We start from the raw sequence: 22,392 nt of genomic DNA on the forward strand, positions 1-22,392 counted from the left end.
TTACTTGCACTTGTCTCGGTCCATCAAAGGATCTTTTTGCAGTTGTCATTGGGAGGAATTCTTGAGGCAGAAAATGTTTGGCAAGCAATTCAACAAAGCAAGTATGCTTTGCGTTGAGTGTGATGGCTTCCTTTGTTAACTACCACAATCAAACTTTGGCAAAGCTTTTAAACTTAAATCTGAAATTGGAAATCTCATAAAACAGAAGACATTTGCGCTTATCTAGGTGTACCTATCCTTGTGGGCCACTGATTGCAACCGCTCTTTGGTAAAATTAGATGTTTGCATTTCCAGGTGGAGTACCAGTGCGAAGGGTTTTTGGAAAAAAACAAGGATACTGTCTATGAAGAACAGATCAATGTTCTCAAATCAAGTAAGGTTAGTGTTGAAATAATCCTCCCTGCCATTTCACTTACCATCACAATTCTATAAAGACCGAAGTGTCGTCCATTTCTGATTTCAGAGAAGAGCAGGATATGAATCTAACCAGTTACATCAATGAATAGGTGCAATACGACAGTCTACTCCTTCCTGATCATATTCTAGGAAACTTAAATGCATAATTAAAATCAGAAAGGAAGTCTACTTTTCTCTCCCTTGTCTGATTTCTATTCCCTTTCTTGGAAGCTTACAGACTTCTAGGCATTTGAAAATAATTCTCTTTTCCTGTAATTCTCTTCTTTAATGGAAGATTGTCCTGCATTTCAGCAAAGGTGCCAGCTTCTCTCAAAATTCACGGTGCAGAAGAAGTAGGAGTGAGACGAAGTACTAGGTGTCAAACTTCACAGCTTTTAGAGAGAGCAACATACAGAGAGTTTCTGCAATATTTATTTAGTAGAAGGGCCACCCTTGAATTGTTTGTGGTTGCATGATTTGAAATCATGAAATCTGGTGCAAGCCTAAGGTTGCCTCGGCAACAAGCTTTAAGAGCGCATATAACTGCTCTGTAGGGACAGTGGAGAAGGTCTTGTATCGCTGCATACTCTTTGTAAGTAAGCTTCACGGATGCTTCTGGTTGGCCTCCGTGGGACACAGACTCTTGGGCCATCTGCGTCCTTGCTCTAATCTAGAAAAGGCCATTCTTACATTCTCGGGGTCACCTAAATTAACCTGCTTGATAAAGCAAAAGCTAAATTCTCTTTATTTTTCCAAGCCTCTGGAAAGCAACAAAACCAGCCCGTGAATGATAATCTCTTTGGGCTTCGGTTTCCCCTTTTTGTTGCCTTACCTCAGGGAAAGCTTTCTCTTTCCTAAATTCAGAGGCGACGTTCTAAAAACTCTGTGTCTGACTCAGTTTAAGATGCTGCCTGAGCTGTTTCAAGAGGAGAAGGCAATCAGCCCCGCCTCAGCCACTCCATCGGGTCGTATCCCATTGTCTCGAGCAGCTGTAAAACCAGCCAAGTCCAAAATGGCCCAAGCAAGCAAGGAACATAAGAAAACTGTGGGGCATCAGGTAAAGGAAATGGATTACATGTCTTTGTTTTGGGCTATTTCCAGATTGCACGGCCCCCACTTTACTTGGGGCTATCCCTCATGATAATGGAGAACGGGAGAAGAAACATTTGCTGTAACCCAGAGGTTCCCAATCAGGGGTGCCCTGGGGGTGGGAGACGATATTCCAGGGGGTGCGAAAACTTGAGTTTTCAAAATTATAGTGTATATGCATAATTCATTGCCGTTATTTCAAACTTTTGTTAAAGTTTATATATATCAGAAACGTTCTAGAGGTGCGGGGTATAGAAGAGATTGGGAGCGGCTGCGTAACTGTTTGTGGAGAAATAGCGACATTTTTCCTCACAGTCTACCTGTGGGCTATGGCCCACTACCTGTACTTCTTGGACTATGGCCTAAGTGTGATCTGGACTTATTTCCACGATTAATAAAGATGCAGACTGACTTTTAAAAATAAAACAGATGACCTGTCATTTATATGTTATTAGAAATTGCTGCATGGAGAAGTTTCGCTCTAAAGCAGTGGATCTCAACCTTTTTAATGCCATGACCCCCAACTGGTCGTAAGTCGAGGACTACTCAACTGGTGCAGCACCGTTTGCAGAATGGGGCTTTTGGCGGGCTCAGCAGGGCAGAGACAGCCTAGACAATTCCTATTGGCTTTTGAAAGCCAATAGAATTAGACTCTATTCAAGAGAGTCTATTCTATTGGCTTTCAAAAGCCAATAGAATAAAAGGGAATAGCACAGCTAAGGAAAAAGGGGAAAAAATGGCGGACTGTGTTGTTTGGCGACCCCCCTGAAATGGTCGTTTGACCCCAAATGGGGTCCTGACCCACAGGTTGAGAACCACTGCTCCAAAGAAAGAAAAAAAAATGTGTCAAGTGTTTCCTTGTACATCTTTTGATCTTTCCTACAGTTCAGAAATTCTCTGCATCTCTTGATGGAGACCCTTAATGCCACAACTCCACATTACGTGCGGTGTATTAAACCAAACGACTTCAAGTTTCCATTTATGTAAGTTCATGATCCTGTCATTGTCATGGTTCCGACAGATGAAAAACTCTTCAAAAGAACTTCGAGGCATTGTTTACCTTAAAGAATCTTTTATTTGAGTAGCATAATATCGGCACTGCATAATTGAAGCCAAAAACTGAATTCCCCTCCCCTGAGCACATAGTATCAAAGCACATTTTCCTTCCTCCAATTAACATTCATAAATCACATTCCCCAATTAGCTTGAAGCAGGGGCTTCCTCTCCAGTTCTCCAGCCCGCCAATTCTTTATCAGCTCTGGGCTCAATAACCTTGATTCTCACCCTAGGTTTAGTGTTGTTATGTCTAGCTAGATTCTCATTCACATCCCCCCCTTCCCAGCATCATCTAACTCTAAAAGCAAAAGGGAAAAAGATGGCTACATTTCCATCTATTGTCAATGCAAAACCTCCGATGTTAGCAGCGTTGACACCTGTCGTATTTGCTCTGTGAAAGTATATTGTGTTAGAGAAAAAAAAAATAAACATCTGTCAATGCTTGATTTGGACGAAAACAAACAGATGTCATGTCCCTGCCCATTTATTAAGTGTAGCTCAATTTGGGCCTTGAAAAAAAATCTCAAGGCTGTTGTTCGATGATTGAATTTTTATGAATGAAACACCGTTGCTATGATGCAAAAGTTTTGCATTCAGTCTTGCTTAGTCTTGAGATAAAATGCTTTGATTAGCTTATAGCAACTTTGTTTATATCTGTTGTTTTGCAGACATTTCATTACCCAACTAGGTAACATCATCAGGGCTAGAAGGGGGGGGAGGAGGAGGACGACGACAACGACTGTGGGGTCCTGGGTGCTCTCTGAGCTTGCTTGTTGTTTTGCAGACATTTCATTACCCAACTAGGTAACATCATCAGGGCTAGTCACACTGATGGTATTATCTAGTTTGGGTAATGAAACATCTGCAAGAAAACAAGCAAGCTCAGAGAGCACCAAGGGCCCCACAGTCGTTGTCGTCGTCGTCGTCGTCCTCCTCCCCCCCCCTTCTAGCACTGATGATGTTACCTAGTTGGGTAATGAAATGTCTGAAAGAAAACCACCAAGTTCAGAGAACACCAAGGACCCCCCCCCTTCCTCCTCCTCCTCCTCCCTCATTCCCTTCTAGCACTGATGATGTTAGCTAGTTTGGTAGTGAAACGTCTGCAAGAAAACAAGCAAGCTCAGAGAGCACCAAGGAACCCACAGTTCTCCTCCTCCTCTTCCTCCTCCTCCTCCTCCTCCCCCCCCCTTCTAGCCCTGATGATGTTAGCTAGTTTGGGTAATGAAACGTCTGCAAGAAAACAAGCAAGCTCAGAGAGCACCAAGAACCCCTCACGCCAACCCTGAGCTACAAATATTCTCCTTTTAGTTCTTATATAGTCTTATGGTCTTACCTGAGTGCACCTCCTGCCGAACAGATCTCTGCTAGAGCCATTTGGGACTTATTTGTATCTTTTTGCTGCTCCTCTGGCAACTCATCCTTTCTCATCACACTTCTGTCATGAATGACTCCACACTATGTGTTCACCCGTAGGTTTGATGAAAAGCGGACTGTACAACAGCTCAGAGCCTGTGGCGTGCTGGAGACAATCCGGATCAGTGCAGCTGGTTTCCCTTCGAGGTGAGCACGTCACACATGAGACGGGGGGGGCACGGAGGGGGGGGGGAATGCGGTTTGCATTTCAAAGGTTGTTTTTTTTCCTGATTGGCTAAATGCCACCTTGCCTCTTGAAACCAGGTGGACCTATCAAGAATTCTTCAGCCGCTATCGTGTCCTGATGAAGCAGAAAGATGTCCTCAGTGACAGGAAACAGACATGCAAAAATGTCTTGGAAAAGCTGATTCTGGTAATAGATTTATGGTGCTTAATGCCTGTAAAGTTAGCCCATGCTGGGTGGATCCCTCTTATTTGAATGATGCGCAGTAAAGTGGTTTTCCAATCTCCTCTACCAATATGCCTTTGTCTGTCTGTCTGTCTGTCTGTCTCTCCCTCCCCCCCAGTCTGTATGTCTGTCTATCTATCTATCTATCTATCTATCTGTCTGTCTGTCTGTCTGTCTGTCTGTCTGTCTGTCTGTCTGTCTGTCTGTCTGTCTGTCTGTCTATCTATCTATCTATCTATCATCTGTATTATCTCTATCATTTCTATCCTATCTTGTATGCCTGCCTGCCTGCCTGCCTGCCTGCCTGCCTGCCTGCCTGCCTGCCTGCCTGCCTGCCTGCCTGCCTGCCTGCCTGCCTGCCTGCCTATCTATCTATCTATCTATCTATCTATCTATCTATCTATCTATCTATCTATCTATCTATCTATCTATCTATCTATCATCATGTGTATGTCCGTCTGTATATTCTCTCTCTCTCTCTCTCTCTCTCTCCATCCATCCATCTATATCTATCTACCTACCTACCTACCTACCTATCTACCCTAGCCATCTATCCTAGCTATCCTAGCTAGGAGCTGCCCATCTCCCACACAGAGGGGCTCCTGTTGGTGTACACGTAAAATTCTAAAAGCAGAAGAACAGTATATAAAATGTAAAAGGCAAGCAGTGTTAAAAATTAATTAAAAGATTGCAGGGGGAGGAGAGCTTTCAGGGAACTTAGCAGCCCCCTAGTTGCCTGCTCCTCTGTGTGCCCCATGCAAGGCCACACAGCCACGTTTTCATGCTTTTCCAGAAGGCCAGGAGAGGGGGGGGGCACCTCACCTTTGAGGGGAGGGAGAGTGTTTATATTATATTCATATTATTGGACTATTGGCTTCTTAATCCCCTGCATTCAAGAATTGGCATGATTTATTTCCCACACTCTTCATCTTTCCTGCTTTCAAATGGATTCTGTCTCTGATATTTGGGTAGCATTTGGGCTTACTTTTTTAAAATTATTACTACTTGATAGCACCTTGAAGAGCTAATTAAGCACAGAGGAGGAGGAGATACTTATTTTTAAAATGGTTTCCTCACTTTCAACATGTAAATGTCATTTTTTTTCATGGAGAAGATCTACCTATATGTTTGCTAAGAGTTGATATTGAACTTGATGACCCATAATCAAAATAGCATTTTAATTTATCACCACGCCTCTTAGGAAGAAGAGTAGCACAGGATGGGGAGGGCTTTTTAGCAGGGAAATGGCATCATTTGAAGAGTCCTTCATCTTGATATGACTGAGTGTATCACACATTCCCCCCAAACTGCTCTCAGCTCTGGGAAAAATATTAGAACTTCCCATTACGGAAGTCCAATGTGTCGCGTGCAATCTGACCTTTGCCCAGGGTGTAGAAATCAAAGTACAATCAGAGACTAACAAAGGGATCATATATATGTTTATGCAGAAATAGTTCCCTCCACATGCTGATTTCATTGGGGTTTGTCTCAGGTAAGTGCATAGATAAGATTGAAAATCCATCCATCCCATGGCAGCTTAACTGGATGAAAAGTCCTTTAGATGTCCTATAGAGAAGACAAATTAATTTAGATTCCTAATTTAAATCTTCCTTTTAAACTTTTGACACTTTGGTATATTGATATGTGTTTAATCCTCCTGCTTTGAGGGAAATACGGCTCATGCTCAGAATGAATTGCCTAACATAGAGTACATAATAACACCCTAAATTTTCTTCACATTGTGAAATCATCGTGAAGTGTTCGAAATAGAGTGGTATGATCCAGATATTATAAATTATTTTTTTAATCTATTCTGCTGCTTCTGCATAATTTGACCTTCGTAGTATCATAAGGTATTTTTAATTCTTCTAGTATTGAATCCAGTCTGTCTTTTTATTTATACGGCAAAGTGGGTCAGTCTGATACTGATTATACATTTCCCTTCTGAAAATAGGACAAGGATAAGTACCAGTTTGGGAAGACAAAAATATTTTTCCGGGCTGGTCAAGTTGCTTATTTGGAAAAAATAAGGGCCGATAAACTAAGAGCAGCTTGCATCCGTATCCAAAAAACTATCAGGGGCTGGTTGATGCGAAAGAAGTACCTGCGCATGAGGAAGGCAGCCATCACCATTCAGAGATACGTCCGTGGATACCAGGCACGATGGTAAGCTGATCCTCTGGGGATGCTTCCTTATGATGTTGCGCTCTAAATCAGAGGTCCCCAACCATGGCAATTTTAAGACTTGTGGACTTCAACTCCCAGAATTCCTCAGCCAGCCAAGCTGGCTGAGGAATTCTGGGAGTTGAAGTCCACAAGTCTTAACGTTACCAAGGTTGGAGACCCCTGCTCTTAAATAGTTTTGATGGAAGAGAAAATTGGTAGCTCAGGGTTGACCTATGGGGTCCTTGGTGCTCTCTGAGCTGGGTTGTTTTCTTGTAGACGTTTCATGACCCAACTAGGTAACTTCATCAGTGCTAGAAGGGAGTGGGGTTTGCTCTGCTTTTCTATACTAGTGGTTCGTCCTGTCAGTGTTGGTGGGAATGGTCTCGGTGGTTCCTTGATTTAGTTGTTCTTTGTTGTTAGCTTGTTTGTGTCAGTTGATACTTCTTGATTATTGATCTAGTGTAAATAGTTCCTTGCTATCTGTTCAGTTTTCCTTAAAATAAGATCCTTATAGGCTACATATTGAAAGGTAATAATAATAATATAGTTGGAAGGGACCTTGGAGGTCGTCTAGTCCAACCCCCTGCTCAGGCAGGAAACCCTATACCATTTCAGACAAATGGCTGTCCAGTCTCTTCTTAAAAACCTCCAGTGTTGGAGCATTCACCGTTCTGGAGGCAGGTTGTTCCACTAGTTAATTGTTCTGACTGTCAGGAAGTTTCTCCTTAGTTCTAGCTTGCTTCTCTCCTTGATTAGTTTCCATCCATTGCTTCTTGTCCTGTCTTCAGGCACCTTGGAGAATAACTGGACTCCCTCTTCTTTGGGGCAGCCCCTGAGATATTGGAACACTGCCATCCTGTCACCCGTCATCTTTCTCTTCATTAAACTAGACAAACCCAATTCCAGCAACTGTTCCTCATATGTTTCAGCCTCCAGTCCCCTAATCATCTTTGTTACTCTTATCTGTGCTCTTTCTAGAGTCTCAACATCTTTTTTACATCGTGATGACCAAAACTGGATGCAGTATTCCAAGTGTGGCCTTACCAAGGCCTTGTAAAGTGGTATTAACACTTCACGTGATCTTGATTCTATCCCTCTGTTAATGCAGTCCAGCATTGTGTTGGCTTTTTTGGCAGCTGCAGCACACCATGCAATTGGATATTCATAAGCACATGGGCTCTGTTTTGCTGCCTGCTTCTGATTAGAAAGCAAGAAGTTGTAGAATGTCTGGTGGAGCACAATATGGGGTAGATGAGCTGTTTTTAGTTTGATTAGGGGCATGAAAATGAGTTACAGCTTGGGCTAGGCCGAAAAACACAAATTATAAAAACTGAATATTAGTAGCAGCTAGTCATATGCACTGTCTCTGTTCAAGGGCTGTGAAGACTAAATCCTAACTCTGGGGAGCAGAGACATTTCTTGAATGCATTTTGTTGGCCACTCTGATTGATGCCCAATTAGATGAGCTGTTGGCCACCTCTAGTAGAACTGTCATCGGAATAGCATCGTTAACATTCCCAAAAATAACATGTGATTAGCTAGATTTTATCTAACATAATATCCTGAGGCTTTACACAAAATAAACTCAGGGGGACAGTAGCCTAAGAATGATAGATCCTTATCTTCCCTTTATTGTCAGTTCTCCCATGTAAAGTAGACAGGAATACACAACTAGTTGAGCTAATTTATTGTAAGGCTACACTAAGAGAATCATGGACTTCTGGGCTTGCAAACTTCCCATCTGCCATTTTTAACCATCTAATCCAGTGGTTCTCAACCTTTTTAATGCCGCGACCCCCCAACCGGTCGTAAGTCGAGGACTACTCAACCGGTCGTAAGTCGAGGACTACTCAACTGGTGCAGCACCGTTTGCAGAATGGGACTTTTGGCGGGCTCAGCAGGGCAGAGACAGCCTGGACAATTCCTATTGGCTTTTGAAAGCCAATAGAATTAGGCTCTATTCAAGAGAGTCTATTCTATTGGCTTTCAAAAGCCAATAGAATAAAAGGGAGTAGCACAGCTAAGGAAAAGGGGGGAAAAAATGGCGGACTGCGTTGTTTGGCGACCCCCGTGAAATGGTCGTTCGACCCCAAATGGGGTCCCGACCCACAGGTTGAGAACCACTGATCTAATCCATTTGAGCAGGTCCATCCTCAATTCCTTTCTCAATTAAGCCGTTGGGAGCGCTTCCTTTTCTCACCTGGCTGTTTCTTAAATAGCATCTCTTCTCTTCCTTTCCCAAGATCTTCCACACATTCCATTCCATTTATTCAGGCTATACATCATCATCAAAAGGTTTTGAAAACTACCACATAAGACAGAGTAGTAACGCAGTACCTACAGATAACAGGTTGGAGACTCTTTTGATGGCTTCTGTACCCCGCAGCATTATTCTTGTTACTTTAGTTTTTTTTTTTTAAAGCTGAAATCGTGCAGAATTTGAGTAAGAATAACATCCTGCACGACTTGGTGCTTTGCCGAGACTTTAATCATTTTGGCACCTGCAGCAAGAACCACCTCGTTTAGTATCTATTGCAGTCAGACTATAGCTCAGGAGCAGGGCATCCTCCAAGCGCAATGGAGGGAAGAAATATAGAACTAAGGAGAAACTTCCTGACAGTGAGAACAATTAATCAGTGGAACAGCCTGCCTCCAGAAGCAGTAAATGCTCCAACACTGGAAGTTTTTAAGAAGAGACTGGACAGCCACTTGTCCGAAATGGTGTAGGGTTTCCTGCCCGAGCAGGGGGTTGGACTAGATGACCTCCAAGGTCCCTTCCAACTTTACTACTATTACTATTACTACTATTATTTTCGCTGCTTCTTTCTAAGATGCTTGCTTATCTAAGTAAGCTTGAGGAGTCAAATCAGGTTTGACCCATTTCAGATCACTATAATGAAAGATATGAAGTTAGTTCTGGGAGGTCATTTAATTTTATGTAAAATAAAGCCTATCCTTTTTGGAGGCAATTAAAAGTCTGCTGCATGGAAAAAAAGAAGCACATAAGTATTGATGCATGTATACGCAGTGCATGTGTTTGAGGGAGTCAATTCTGCCCTACTTGGAAGGTTTGCAGTTTTCCATGTAGATCGCAGCATGAACTGTAGCATAATAGTTAAGAAACAGAAGCTGCACATCTGTGTTTCTTTAGACAGAGATCCTTGACCATTTCTGAACAGGAGCACTTTGGGAATGTCTAATCTAGAGAAAAGAAGGACTGAGGTGACATGATAGCAGTGTTCCAACGTTTGAGGGGCTTCCACAAAGAAGAGGAGGTCAGCCTATTCTCCAAAGCACCTGAAGGCAGGACAAGAAGCAACGGATGAAAACTGATCAAGGAGAGAAGCAACCTAGAAATAAAGAGAAATTTCTTGATAGTTAAAACAATTAATGAGTGGAACGATTTGCCTCCAAACGTTGTGGGTGTTCCAACACTGGAAGTTTTTAAGAAGAGACTGGACAGTCATTTGTCTGCAGCAGTATAAGGTCTCTGCTTGAGTAGGGGGTTGGACCAGGAGGGGGGACATGATAGCAGTCTTCCAATATTTGAGGGGCTGCCACAAAGAAGAGGGAGTCAAGCTCTTCTCCAAAGTGCCTGAAGGCAGGACAAGAAGCAACGGGTGGAAACTAATCAAGGAGAGAAACAACCTGGAACTAAGGAGAAACTTCCTGACAGTTAGAACAATTAATCAGTGGAACAACCTGCCTCCAGAAGCAGTGAATGCTCCAACACTGGAAGTTTTAAAGAAGAGACTGGATAGCCATTTGTCTGAAATGGTATAGAGTTTCCTGCCTGAGTAGGAGGTTGGACTAGATGACCTCCAAGGTCCCTTCCAACTTTATTATAATTATAATTATAATTGTTGTTGTTATTAATTAATTTCCATTCTTTCTTTTCTCTCTCCCATTTTCTTGGCCAGCCTTGCAATGTTCTTACGAAGAACCAAAGCTGCCATCATTATCCAGAAATGCCAGCGCATGTATGCTACCCGCAAACGGTATCGACGCATCCGAGCTACCACCGTTACTCTCCAGTCGTACCTGCGAGGCTACCTTGCCAGGAAGAAGTATCACAAGGTAAGGAAGACCCTGGCTGTGATTTTGAATCCCTTCCTAAAGTTATGGTCCAACAATACTTTTTTTCCAGGATGCTGCAGAATAGATACGTGTTTTAATGTTATTTCTGTGCGCCCATTTCTCAAGATAGAGATCAGCACTCTTGCACACCAGTGGAAAAGAAGATTAGTGGTGCAAAACTTTGCCAGTTGTGTTTCCCATAATACATAATGTGAAAATCGTATAACCTCTACTTGATATTCTCTTTAATCCTTTTCCAATGTGTTCAGCAGTGGGGTTAGCTGCTGACAAAAACATAGCTAAAATGCCAACGTATCAACATCCAGAATATTTATATTTAGTGGGTTTGGACCACACTCTTATACCTCCTTATTTAAACCAACTCCCCTGTTTTGTAGTTGAACATTATTCTTTAAGGAAAAAAAATCACTGCATTCTGTTAAGATTGTAGAAGCCTTTAAAGACAGATGCTCCTTTAGTTTTTGAACCTTGGTGGCTTTGCAAGAATCCCAAAGATGGCTCAGTTGGGTTGATGGACAATGTCTTCTGACACATCCGTGGTGTTCCGGTAATTAAAGATGATTTCATTCTGCATAACGTGTTCTTTGCCTGTGGAAGCTTTTGCAACAGCTGTCTTGTGATTATAAAAACTGGTATGGAAAATAATTACTGGCCTGTAAGAAGAGTTGAATCATCTGCTCACCTGTTCGGAGGAGATTCCTAAATGAGATTCCTTTGGGAGGCTCACAGTTTTACAGGGATCGCCACTGTTCCAACTCTAGAGATGCTGTTTTGTAAACATTCGAATGCGCTTAGGAAAATGTCTGATACTTGAATATTCTTTGGATGTACTGGGAATATTTGTGTCAGCCTGAGGACCTGCAGTAGCTGTTGAATCAAGGTATTTCTAGAGCATTTGAACAGAGCAATGACATAATAATAGTTGGAAATAGATTGTTGTGTATCCTGCTGTAACTCAAGTGTAAGAAGTAATATTCAGATGACGGGGCTGTAAACGTGAAAATAGAGAACGGCTGGTTAATGTAGTATTAGAAAGCAGCCTTGTCTAAATTGTTTTTCTGATCCCCTGAATGAGAATCAGAAGTGGAATTTTTGGCTGGCAAATCAGCAAATGTCCCAGCATAATCTTGTGGTGATAGGAAGAATGAAGGATCTTGAATCTTACCTAATAGCTACATTCATTTTGAGAGTTTTAATTCTTTGTATTGATTCTGAGTATTAGTTTTGTATCATGTAGGAACAAACTACAAATAGCAAACTGATTTAATTTATCAACCGAGTCTATTGGTATTGGGGGAAAAAAGCAATATTTATTTCAGTTATTTATAAAATATGAATGTTTAGTCTGTGACTTACGGCGTGAATAATTGTATAGTTTCAGCCTTGGGTGGGAAAGCATGCCCACTCCTATAAATTGGGAGGAAATATTTTTCCTTCTCAGTTTTAAGGTGGTTATTGTTGTTGTCTTTTAATAAGTGTCCGCTCAGCCACAACTCACTTTCCTTGTGCTGTCGGTTAATTGTCCCTTGTAGCAGATTTTCAGATCCTAAAGGCAAGGAAAAGATGCTCAACCTGTCTTTTCAATGCGCAGATGCTTTGGGAGCACAAAGCCACCATTATCCAAAAACATGTGCGTGGCTGGCTGGCTCGCTTGCACTACCACAGGACTTTGAAGGCAATTGTCTACCTGCAATGCTGCTACCGGCGCATGATGGCCAAAAGGGAGCTGAAGAAGCTGAAGATAGAAGCTCGCTCGGTCGAACACTACAAGAAACTCAACGTTGGCATGGAGAACAAGATTATGCAGCTCCAGCGTAAAATCGATGACCAGGTAAAATGAACCTAATAGCCTAGTGTTCTCTTCCTACACACACACACACACACACACACACACACACACACACACACACACTAGGTCTTTTTCTGCCATCGGGTTTCTGTGTTTCTATATTTCTAACCTGAAAAAATAAGGACGGGATGGTGCGCATCTCCCAATAGGAGGAAGCAAGATGATCCATAAATATTTAGCCTGTCACCTGTCGTACTCTAAAGATTGATCTGCATCCTTTTGGGTTTTGTTCAGACACGAGATTCCAAATCCCTGGTTGAGAAGCTAACCATCTTAGAGGCGGCCTATGCTTCCGAGACGGAGAAGCTGCGGAATGACATCGAAAGGCTTCGGATGAGTGAGGAAGAGGCCAAGAACGCCACCAACCGCCTCATGAGTCTTCAAGAGGAGATCAGCAGGCTGAGGAAGGAGCTGAGCCAGATCCAGACCGAAAAGAAAGCCATCGAAGAAAAGGCGGGTCTCTATAAACAAGAAATGGACCAGGTAAAAGCGTTTGGTTCCAAAGGACACCACTTCTTAAAGTATTGCAGACAAAGAGCAATGTGGTGCGTTTGTGTGTGTTTGTCCCATTCTCCACTCCCATTAGTCCCATTCTCTACACTTCTGCTCCGGTCTCTGCCAAGTTGATTTTAGCATGTAGCTTGAGTAGAGCAGCTTCATCCACGTTGCACTTTAAAAAAACAAACCCAGTTTTATCCCATCTTTCCTTTTCATCAAAACTTAAGAGACCCATATATTGCAAATCATTTTTTTTTTCAAGAGATGCCTTCAGAATGCTGGCTGGGGTTCATTTTACTGGGGACCCCCAGCCCGAGCAAGTCTAATCTACCTTATAATGTCCTAGATCAGTGGTTCTCAACCTGTGGTCCACAGACCCCTGGGGGGGGGGACACGATGCCGTCGCAGGGAGTCCGTGAAGCCTTGAAGGAAGGTTATGATTTAAATCTTGAGTTAAGTCTTGGAGGTCCGCAACCACAAAAGATATTTAAAGGGTGTCCGTAGAGAAAAAAAGGTCGAGAATCCGTGTCCTCGACCAGAGGTCCCCAACCTTTTTAGGTTGGCGGCCCAGAGGGAAAGGAAGGGGGAGGCATGGGGCCATGTGTGTGCGCCCGATGCAAATGGCACGAGTGCACGTGCAATGCTTGGGGCAGGTCTAGCACCCGTGCGATACTCAGGGTGGGGCTATCGCTTTTGCGATGCTTAGGGCAGTGCTAGCGTGAGTGGGGGGAGTGCGTATACACATGTGCGCACACTGGCCAGCCATTCACGCTGCTTGTGGCCAAGAGGCCACAGCCCAGTGGTGGACTGTGGCCCACAGGTTGGGGACCCTTGTCCTAGACCAGGGGTAGGCCACCTTGGCTCTTTTATGACTCGTGGACTTCAACTCCCAGAATTCCTGAGCCAGCCATGCTGAGGGGAAAGGGAGAGGTTTCCATACTGAGCCATGCTGGCTTAGGAATTCTGGGAGTTGAAGTCCACGAGTCATAAAAGAGCCAAGGTTGCCTACGCCTGTCCTAGACCAAGTGAGATATTATGTATAGACAAGACTTTGATAATGATACCAGCAGCCTCATTATAAACTTAGCAGCTAATCTTACCAGAATCATTTATTGTCAGAAGTCTACAAATCTTTCTCTTCCAACTTTCTTCTTCTTCTTTTTTTTTAAAGTTGGTGCTTGAACTAAAAGAGCAAAACACACTTCTTAAAAAGGAAAAAGATGACCTGAATAGTCACATCCAAAACCAGGCCAAAGAAATTACAGGTAAGCTCGGCTCTGGAATTTACTGGCTGGGTTTTTAAAAACCAGTTTCTGTGTCCAGTAGGAATGAGGGACACTGGGCCAGAAAGAATCCTATTTCTCACTTGTAAAGAGACAGCAAGTGAGTGAACTGGGCTACCTGTAAAATGAAGGAGAATCCTTTTTTTTAATCTTGAGAATTGCATCGTGGGGCCAAAGTTAGTGGCAAATTGAACCGTAGCCAACATAGGCAATGGTAGCCTTTTCTTTTTTTATGTAAAAGTTTTTATTGTTTTCTCCCCCCCTACATTCAGTAATAATTTTTCAACAAACATGCTGTCTGAGTTTACATTCACTAATACATATTTAATTCCCAATCCTTTATTCTTTCCTCTAGCCATCGATAAAATAAGTCCCAAATTGATAATATTCCGTTTCTTCTTTTTTTTTTTCAGTCTCATAGTCAGTCTATCCATCTCTGCGCATTCTAGTATTTTTTAAATTATTTCTTCATCTGATGATATTCCTTCATTTTTCCAATATTGCGCAAACATAATTCTTGCCGTTGCTGTAACATGTAAAATCAAATATATCAGTCTTTTCTGGCATTATACCTAATAAAAAAAAGTTTAGGTTTAAAATCTACATGTTCTCCCAACATCTTTTCTAGCCAAGCATATATCTTTTTCCAATAACTCTTTACTTTGTCACATGTCCACCAAACATGATAATAAGTGCCTGACTTATGTTTACATTTCCAACATCTATCTGACATGTTTTTAAACATTTCTGCTAGTCTTGCTGGTGGCAAGTGCCATCTATAAAACATTTTATATAATTTTTCTTTGTAGGAAGTTGACATTGTCCGTTTGTAATTTCTTTCCCATAATTTTTGCCATCTTTCTAATTCTATATTGTATCCAAAAGTTTGTTTGTATGGATTGTATAAGGAACAAACATACTGTGTTTGATAAGACATTGTTAACTTCTGATGAGAAACTAATTAAGAAAATGTATAATAAGAAAATTATACGTTTTCTTAATTAGTTTCTCATCAGAAGTTAACAATGTCTTATCAAACACAGTGTGTTTGTTCCTTATAAAATCCATACAGTTTAACATCTTTATCATATCTAGCTTGCATTTGTAAATGTGCCCACCGTGAGACAATTCTACCCTTTTCCTCTCTCTCATTGACAGCTCCTCTTATTTCCATAGTTCTCCTCTAAGTCCACATAAGTCCTTGACTTACTACTGCAGTTGAGCCCACAATTTCTGTGGCTAAGAGTGAATTTTGCCCCATTTTACGGCCTTTCTTGTCACAGTTGTTAAGTAGTTACGTTAGACACTAGTCAGTCTGAAGAGTTCTGTTTTTTCTTTTTTCTTTTTCCAGGAAAAAAAGGAGCTGAGGTGGTACTTACACACCGAACATTACAAAAGGAATATTAAGACCTCACTTTTAATCTATCATTTTAGTAAGTCTTGATTCCCTTCTTCTTTTTCTTTGCAGAGGTCATGGAGAAAAAGTACTTTGAGGAGACGAAACAACTGGACCTAGATCTGAACAATGAAAGGCAGAGATACCAGAACCTGCTCCAAGAATTCAGCCGGTTAGAGGAGCGATACGATGACCTCAAGGATGAGATGAAGCTGATGGAGGTGAGTTGACCTGAGGCCAAATTCAGTCTTGGCGGTGGGGAGAGTTGCTTTCCAATAGCTCCAGAGAATGTGCACTATTACCTTGAGGTAAGATGGGCAACTTCTATCTATCTATCTATCTATCTATCTATCTATCTATCTATCTATCTATCTATCCATCCATCCATCCATCCATCCATCCATCCATCATCTATTTTCTCTATCTATAGTTTGTCTGTCCGTCCGTCCATCCATCCATTTTATCTGTCTGTTTGTCTGTCTGTCTTATCTATCTATCTGTCTATCTATCATCTATCTATCTATCTATCTATCTATCTATCTATCTATCTATCTATCTATCTACCCACCTACCCACCTACCTACCCATCATCTACTTACCTACCTACCTACCTACCTACCTACCTACCTACCTACCCACCTACTCATCCACCTACCTATCCATCCATCCATCCATCCATCCATCCATCCATCCATCCATCATCTTATCTATCTATCTATCTATCTATCTATCTATCTATCTATCTATCTATCTATCTATCTATCTATCTATCTATCTATCGGTATCTATCTCTATCTATCTATCCATCCATTCATCTATCATCTATTTTCTCTATCTGTCCGTCCATCCGTCCGTCCATCTATTTTATCTGTCTATCTATCTACCTACCTACCTACCTACCTACCTACCTACCTACCTACCTACCTACCCACCTACCTATCCATCCATCCATCCATCCATCCATCATCCTATCTATCTATCTATCTATCTATCTATCTATCTATCTATCTATCTATCTATCTATCTATCTATCTATCTATCTATCTATCTATCTATCTATCTATCTATCTACTCAGATTATAACCATAGTGAATGGGGAGGGCATCCTTTTATCAGTCCATCCATCCATCCATCCATCCATCCATCCGATTGTGAATATAGTGAATAGAGAGGGCATCCTGAATCATCTTCCTTCTTGCTGCTCCTTTGCCTATCTTTATTCATCAAAGACTTTTCGTTTTTCTCTATAAGTTTTCTAAATTCCCTCCCCTTCAAAAGATGAAGCAATGACAGTACAGGAAACATTTAACCCATGGAAGCAGCAAAGTTAATGCTGGTGCTCATTCTCTTTCCAGACTGTTTCCAAGCCAGGGCACAAGAGAACGGATTCCACCCATAGTAGCAATGAATCAGAATATACTTACACCTCTGAGATAGCTGAGGCTGAATGGGAACCAATGGGAACTGAGGTAAGGTCGGGAAATTTTGTTATTTGTTTGTTAGTTTTCCTGGCTCGGGATACAGATCTTGTCATCACGTAACAAATCAATTCTGGAGATCATTTTTGAATATCCCAGAAATGTTCTGGTATACTAAGTACTTGATGGCCGAGCCAGATTTTCAAACCATGATTTAAAACATCTCAATATTATAAAATGAAGAAAAACCTAGTGTGCTCATATTTTGTATCTCGAGTCTTAACTGTCAACCTGTTTTTTTTCTTTCCGTAAACACAAGGCAGAAAGCCATAGTCAACCGAAGGTTGATTGTGGACCTTAAATTGTGTACTAGGTTTCATTTTTTAAAGCATTAGGATCGATACTTTTAAAATTTGCTTTGTTTATCCGACTGGCCTTTTGAATTTTTTCTACAGTAACAATTTGAAAAAAAAAAATAACATCAAGAGGCAGCACTTTTAAACAAGTAAAATGTACATATTCCCCGTCACGATTTTTTCATTTATGCTTGCTAAGTTTCACACGTTGACATATTCATTTAAAACCAACTTGGGGTTTGTTCTTTATAGAGATTTTCCAACTGCTGCTCCAATGTTGCTGCCACTATAGATTCTCTCCATTGTGGACCCTGTTTTCCTTATTTCCATATGCTTTCGTCTTTTTCTTCCCGATAACAAACCGCATGTAGGTCTGCCTCTCCTTCAGTAGCTTGGGAACGGTCTGATCTTCCCCCTTCCCCCTTTTGCCCTGTAAATCAGGAACCGAGTGAGAAAAAGGCACCTTTGGACATGTCTCTCTTCCTCAAGCTACAAAAACGAGTGAAGGAGCTGGAGCTAGAAAAGCAGTCCCTGCAGGATGAGCTAGAGAAGAAGGAGGACCAAGTTCTCCGGGCCAAGGCCAAGGTAAGATGGAAAAGACCAGGCATCTTCTGGTCCAGGTGATGGTGATAGTTGGGATACCATGCCAGTGATGGTATTCCATTCAGCAGGTGGAAGGTGGGTCCATGAGTCCCTCCCGGGGAAAATTCCGAAATAAAGGAGAATATTTGTTGTTGCTGTTGTTAGTTGCGAAGTCGTGTCTGACCCATCGTGACCCCATGGACAACGTTCCTCTAGGCCTTCCTGTCCTCTACCATCTTCTGGAGTCCATTTAAGCTCACGCCTGCTGTTTCAGGGACTCCGTCCAGCCACCTCATTCTCTGTTGTCCCCTTCTTCTCTTGCCCTCAATCTTTCCCAGCATCAGGGTCTTCTCCAGTGAGTCCTTCCTTCTCATTAGGTGGCCAAAGTACTTGAGTTTTAACTTCAGGATCTGGCCTTCTAAAGAGCAGTCAAGGTTGATCTCTTCTAAGACTGACTGAATATTTGTAGCTCATGGTTAAAATGAGGGGTGTTCTCTGAGCCTGGTTGTTTTCTTGCAGACATTTCATGACCCAAACAAGGTAACATCATCAGTGCTAGAAGGGCCCATAAACCCCACACCCTTCTAGCACAGATGATGTTATCTAGCTGGGTAATGAAATGTCTGCAAGAAAGCCATCAAGCTCAGAGAGCACCAAGGACCCCACAGCTCTCCTCCTCCTCTCCCTTCTAGCACTGATGATGTTACCTAGTTGGGTAATGAAATATCTGCAAGAAAACCATCAAGCTCAGAGAGCGCCAAGGAGTCCTCCAAATTTCGAAAGCAAACTAAGGAACTAACAAAACACAACTAGCGCTTTCTTGTAGTTGTCCACTCCTTAATTTTTGTAGGTTTGATCTGTTGCTGTTAGAAGCAGGATAGAATATTATTTTTTTCCCTCTGGTATTTTGTCTCATGACCTTACAAAATTTGAAGAACATTTTACTCTTTATCTTAATGTTGATACAGTCAGCAGAGCTACCAGTAGCATTTTTGGTCATTGTAAGCTTTGGCAAATCATCCGCCTTTCTCTCTTGGATTAGCTACAGAATTCTGTTCACCCTTTAAAAGTTTAAACATTAAATAAGCATGACCGATGATCTAAAAATGAACACAGAGACATCACTGAAATATCCGTTTCTTCTTGATAATGTCTGGAATGTTCTGTTTCTAAAAATGCAATATTTTTGTTTGTGCTTTGAATTTTGCCAGGAGGAAGAAAGGCCTCAGATGAGAGGAGTAGAGCTGGAATACGAATCGCTTAAGGTTGTGAAAAGCATTCTTTTTGGGATCCCCGAATCCTAGGCATTACCCCCAAAGTAGGCTAAATTAGAAAAACAGATTTAAATGGTATTTACTGAACTTTTAAAAAAAAATACCCTAATGCTTCATGTCCATACTACGGTACCAGTAGATATGGAAGCTGGGAGCCAGTAGTGCTTGGGTTATTTTAAATATTAGACTGAGGCACACTTACAAAAGTACATGGAATTTGCAAACATCAGTATACCTGGAAGTACCAACATTTCTAGTCAACTTTTCCACTCTTGGCATGTTTTAAGCCAGTATTTTTCAAGCCTGGCGACTTTAAGATATGTGGAGCTCAACTCCCAGGAATCTGGCTGGCTGGAGAATTCTGGGAGTTGAAGTCCACACAGTGGACAAAGTTGAAGTCACCAAGTTTGAAAAACCTTAGTCTAAATGTTTCCATCCTGTGCATTTTAACGGATTGCCATTCCTTCTGTGTGGAAAAAAATCCAGACAATATAAACACAAAGACAGGTCTGTTCTGACTTCATCAGTTCATCAATTCACAGAATTACATTAACTGGAAACCATAGGGGTTTTCACCTGGATTAAAGTAGACCTTTGTTTGTGATATACATAAAAGTCAGAGCATCTTTTTATCAAACCCATTAGTAACTAAAATTGGCTTCTTGATCTTGATTTCTATTAGGATGGTGAATGAGGACAATTGTTTTTATCGCCCGCAGCGTCAAGAGCTCGAATCAGAGAATAAGAAACTGAAGAACGAATTGAACGAGTTGAGAAAGGCTCTGATAGAAAAGAGTGCTCCAGATGTCACCATGCCTGGTGCTCCAGCATACAGGGTCCTTTTGGACCAGATGACATCTGTCAGTGAAGAGTTGGAGGTCCGCAAGGAGGAAGTTCTCATCCTGAGGTCTCAGCTGATGAGCCAGAAGGAGGCAGTGCAGCCCAAGGTGGATTCAGAAACCAATCTGGTTGTATCATCCATGTTCATGTTAGGTAGCCCCAGAGCGGGTTACATTGCCTCTTTTCTTCCAAAGTACAATCTAGGACAGGGGTAGGCAACCTTGGTTCTTTTATGACTATGGACTTCAACTCCCAGAATTCCTGAGCCAGCCATGCTGAGGGGAAAAGGAGAGGTTTCCAAGCTGAGCCAGGCTGGCTCAGGAATTCTGGGAGTTGAAGTCCACGAGTCATAAAAAGAGCCAAGGCTGCCTACCCCTGATCTAGGATCAAACCAAATGCTAGCATGGATTTTCTTCTGTAGCTCATTAGCGGCTCAGGATATGTGTGTAATCTCTTCCCCTGCAGAAAGCTATGCCTTCTCCCCATTGAGTATGATTGAGTAACCATTGGTTTTCACCCACTGTTGTATTAATTTATGGGATGTTGGAGGGGAAGTGGGCAGCGTGCTCAGTTCCTTAACATTTGATTGCCACAGTCATCTGCCAGTGGCCTTGCTGAAGCTTGAGAGCAAGGATGTCCAACTTTGGCAACTTTAAAATCTGTGGAGTTCAACTCCCAGAATTCCCCAGCCAATCATGCTGGCTGGAGAATTCTGGGAGTTGAAGTCCACAGGTCTTAAAAGTTGCCAAGACTGGACCCCTGTTTTAGAGATTAGCAATTTCCTGCAAGATACAGTTTCCCTTGAAACGTGTTAGGACAGTGATGGCAAACCTTTTAGAGACCGAGGGCCCAAACTGCAATCCAAAATCCACTTATGCATTGTCGAGTGCCGGGTGGGCGTGGCCCATTGGCTGGGCGTGGCCCACTGGCTGGGTGTGGCCCATTGGGTGGGCATGGCTGCGGTGATAACAGCAGACTGGGTGGGACTAAAAAGTTCAATCAATCCCAACTTTGCGAGATCTTTTTTTTTCCCGCAAGAAGTTGAAATTGACTGATTGAACTTTTTTTTTTTTGCACATGGCAGCGGAGGCCTAAAGCGAAAAGGTTTTATAAAACCCCGCTGAAGGCCTAGGACTGGGGCGATGGCGCATGTGCCCACAGAGAGGGCTCTGAGTGCCACCTCTGGCACCCGGGCCATAGGTTCGCCACCACTGTGTTAGGATATCAAATACAACGATTGCTGATGCATTGCAGTTATTCATCCATCAGCTTTAATTATTGAGTATGTCTGTTAGATAACTAGTCCATCTCTTTATTTTCCTGCTTGCACATGGATTACCAGGATGATAAGGTAACGTTGTGGCGGATAATTTTATTTTTAATGCTGGAACCCTCGTAAGCTGCCATGTGTCCATGTTAATGCATTCAAGCAAGCCATTGAATTGAGCCCGTGAAAGTAACAAGGGATGTTTTGATCTGCGGGACATTATACTTGTGGTATTTTGTTACTTTGGCAGTAGCTTTCCTAAAGTAAGAATGTCCAAAAGAAAAAGATGGTCCCCCTATAGCCCTTTAGCTAAATAAGAAAGATCAGGCCCACACGTGAAGGTTCAGTTTTGACTGATATATTGTTTAAAGTCTATATGCAGGAATCTTCCCTAGCAATGGTCAATACCTGCTAAGATAAGGGTCAACAGCACTCAAGGGGGTGTGTGGCGTGGACTTAGTTTTCTTGTGATTATGTAGGGATTCTGGGCTGATTCCCCCTTTTCGCTCTACCTCCAGTTCTGCCATCTTTTCTCCTCCAACCAGAAACTTTTTTATTGTGTTGCTGTATCTGTCACAGCTTTGAAACAGCCTTGGGATATGTAATTGAGACAGAGAGTATGACTGGGCCAAAGATCAACTAGGGAAGTTCACGACTCAATTAAGATTTGGACTCAAGCCACCTCTTACTGTTAGTCCAACCCACTTAGAGCAAATTGTTTTAGCAACTCCTCTGGAAGAGCAGCATAGACATGTCTACATTCATGATAACTAAATAATGATTATATTATACAGTTTTATTTGCTGCTGAGACAAACGTGCATTTAAGCATTTACTATTGACTCTTCCTCATTTGTTCTTCCATTGATTATTCCCAGAACACCATGACGGATTCTACAATTCTTCTGGAAGACGTTCAGAAGATGAAAGACAAAGGGGAGATCGCTCAAGCTTATATTGGACTGAAAGAGACAAACAGGTACACGAATAAAAATCTTGTCTC

At 42.0% G+C, this 22,392-nt stretch overlaps 1 protein-coding gene across 4 annotated transcripts in view; it reads left to right on the forward strand.

The window, feature by feature from the left end:
* The window catches only part of MYO5A (myosin VA), a 73,396-nt gene that overhangs the window by 28,432 nt on the left and 22,572 nt on the right, over positions 1–22,392 (forward strand). For 3 of the 4 annotated variants that reach the window (XM_039339593.1, XM_039339594.1, XM_039339591.1), the window contains exons 14-30: positions 295–378; positions 1,295–1,453; positions 2,371–2,468; positions 4,015–4,101; positions 4,219–4,327; positions 6,318–6,529; positions 10,450–10,606; positions 12,219–12,458; positions 12,711–12,959; positions 14,146–14,239; positions 15,726–15,874; positions 17,009–17,122; positions 17,869–18,012; positions 19,221–19,274; positions 20,003–20,230; positions 21,466–21,474; positions 22,268–22,368. In XM_039339593.1, the coding sequence (XP_039195527.1) occupies positions 295–378; positions 1,295–1,453; positions 2,371–2,468; positions 4,015–4,101; positions 4,219–4,327; positions 6,318–6,529; positions 10,450–10,606; positions 12,219–12,458; positions 12,711–12,959; positions 14,146–14,239; positions 15,726–15,874; positions 17,009–17,122; positions 17,869–18,012; positions 19,221–19,274; positions 20,003–20,230; positions 21,466–21,474; positions 22,268–22,368 (2,288 nt within the window). The remainder of the gene's footprint in view (positions 1–294; positions 379–1,294; positions 1,454–2,370; positions 2,469–4,014; positions 4,102–4,218; positions 4,328–6,317; positions 6,530–10,449; positions 10,607–12,218; positions 12,459–12,710; positions 12,960–14,145; positions 14,240–15,725; positions 15,875–17,008; positions 17,123–17,868; positions 18,013–19,220; positions 19,275–20,002; positions 20,231–21,465; positions 21,475–22,267; positions 22,369–22,392) is intronic. The other variant, XM_039339592.1, reaches the window with a different exon arrangement.

Source organism: Crotalus tigris, unplaced genomic scaffold (genome assembly GCF_016545835.1).
Source record: "Crotalus tigris isolate CLP2741 ecotype Arizona unplaced genomic scaffold, ASM1654583v1 scf7180000017735.2152567, whole genome shotgun sequence".
NCBI lineage: Eukaryota > Metazoa > Chordata > Lepidosauria > Squamata > Viperidae > Crotalus > Crotalus tigris.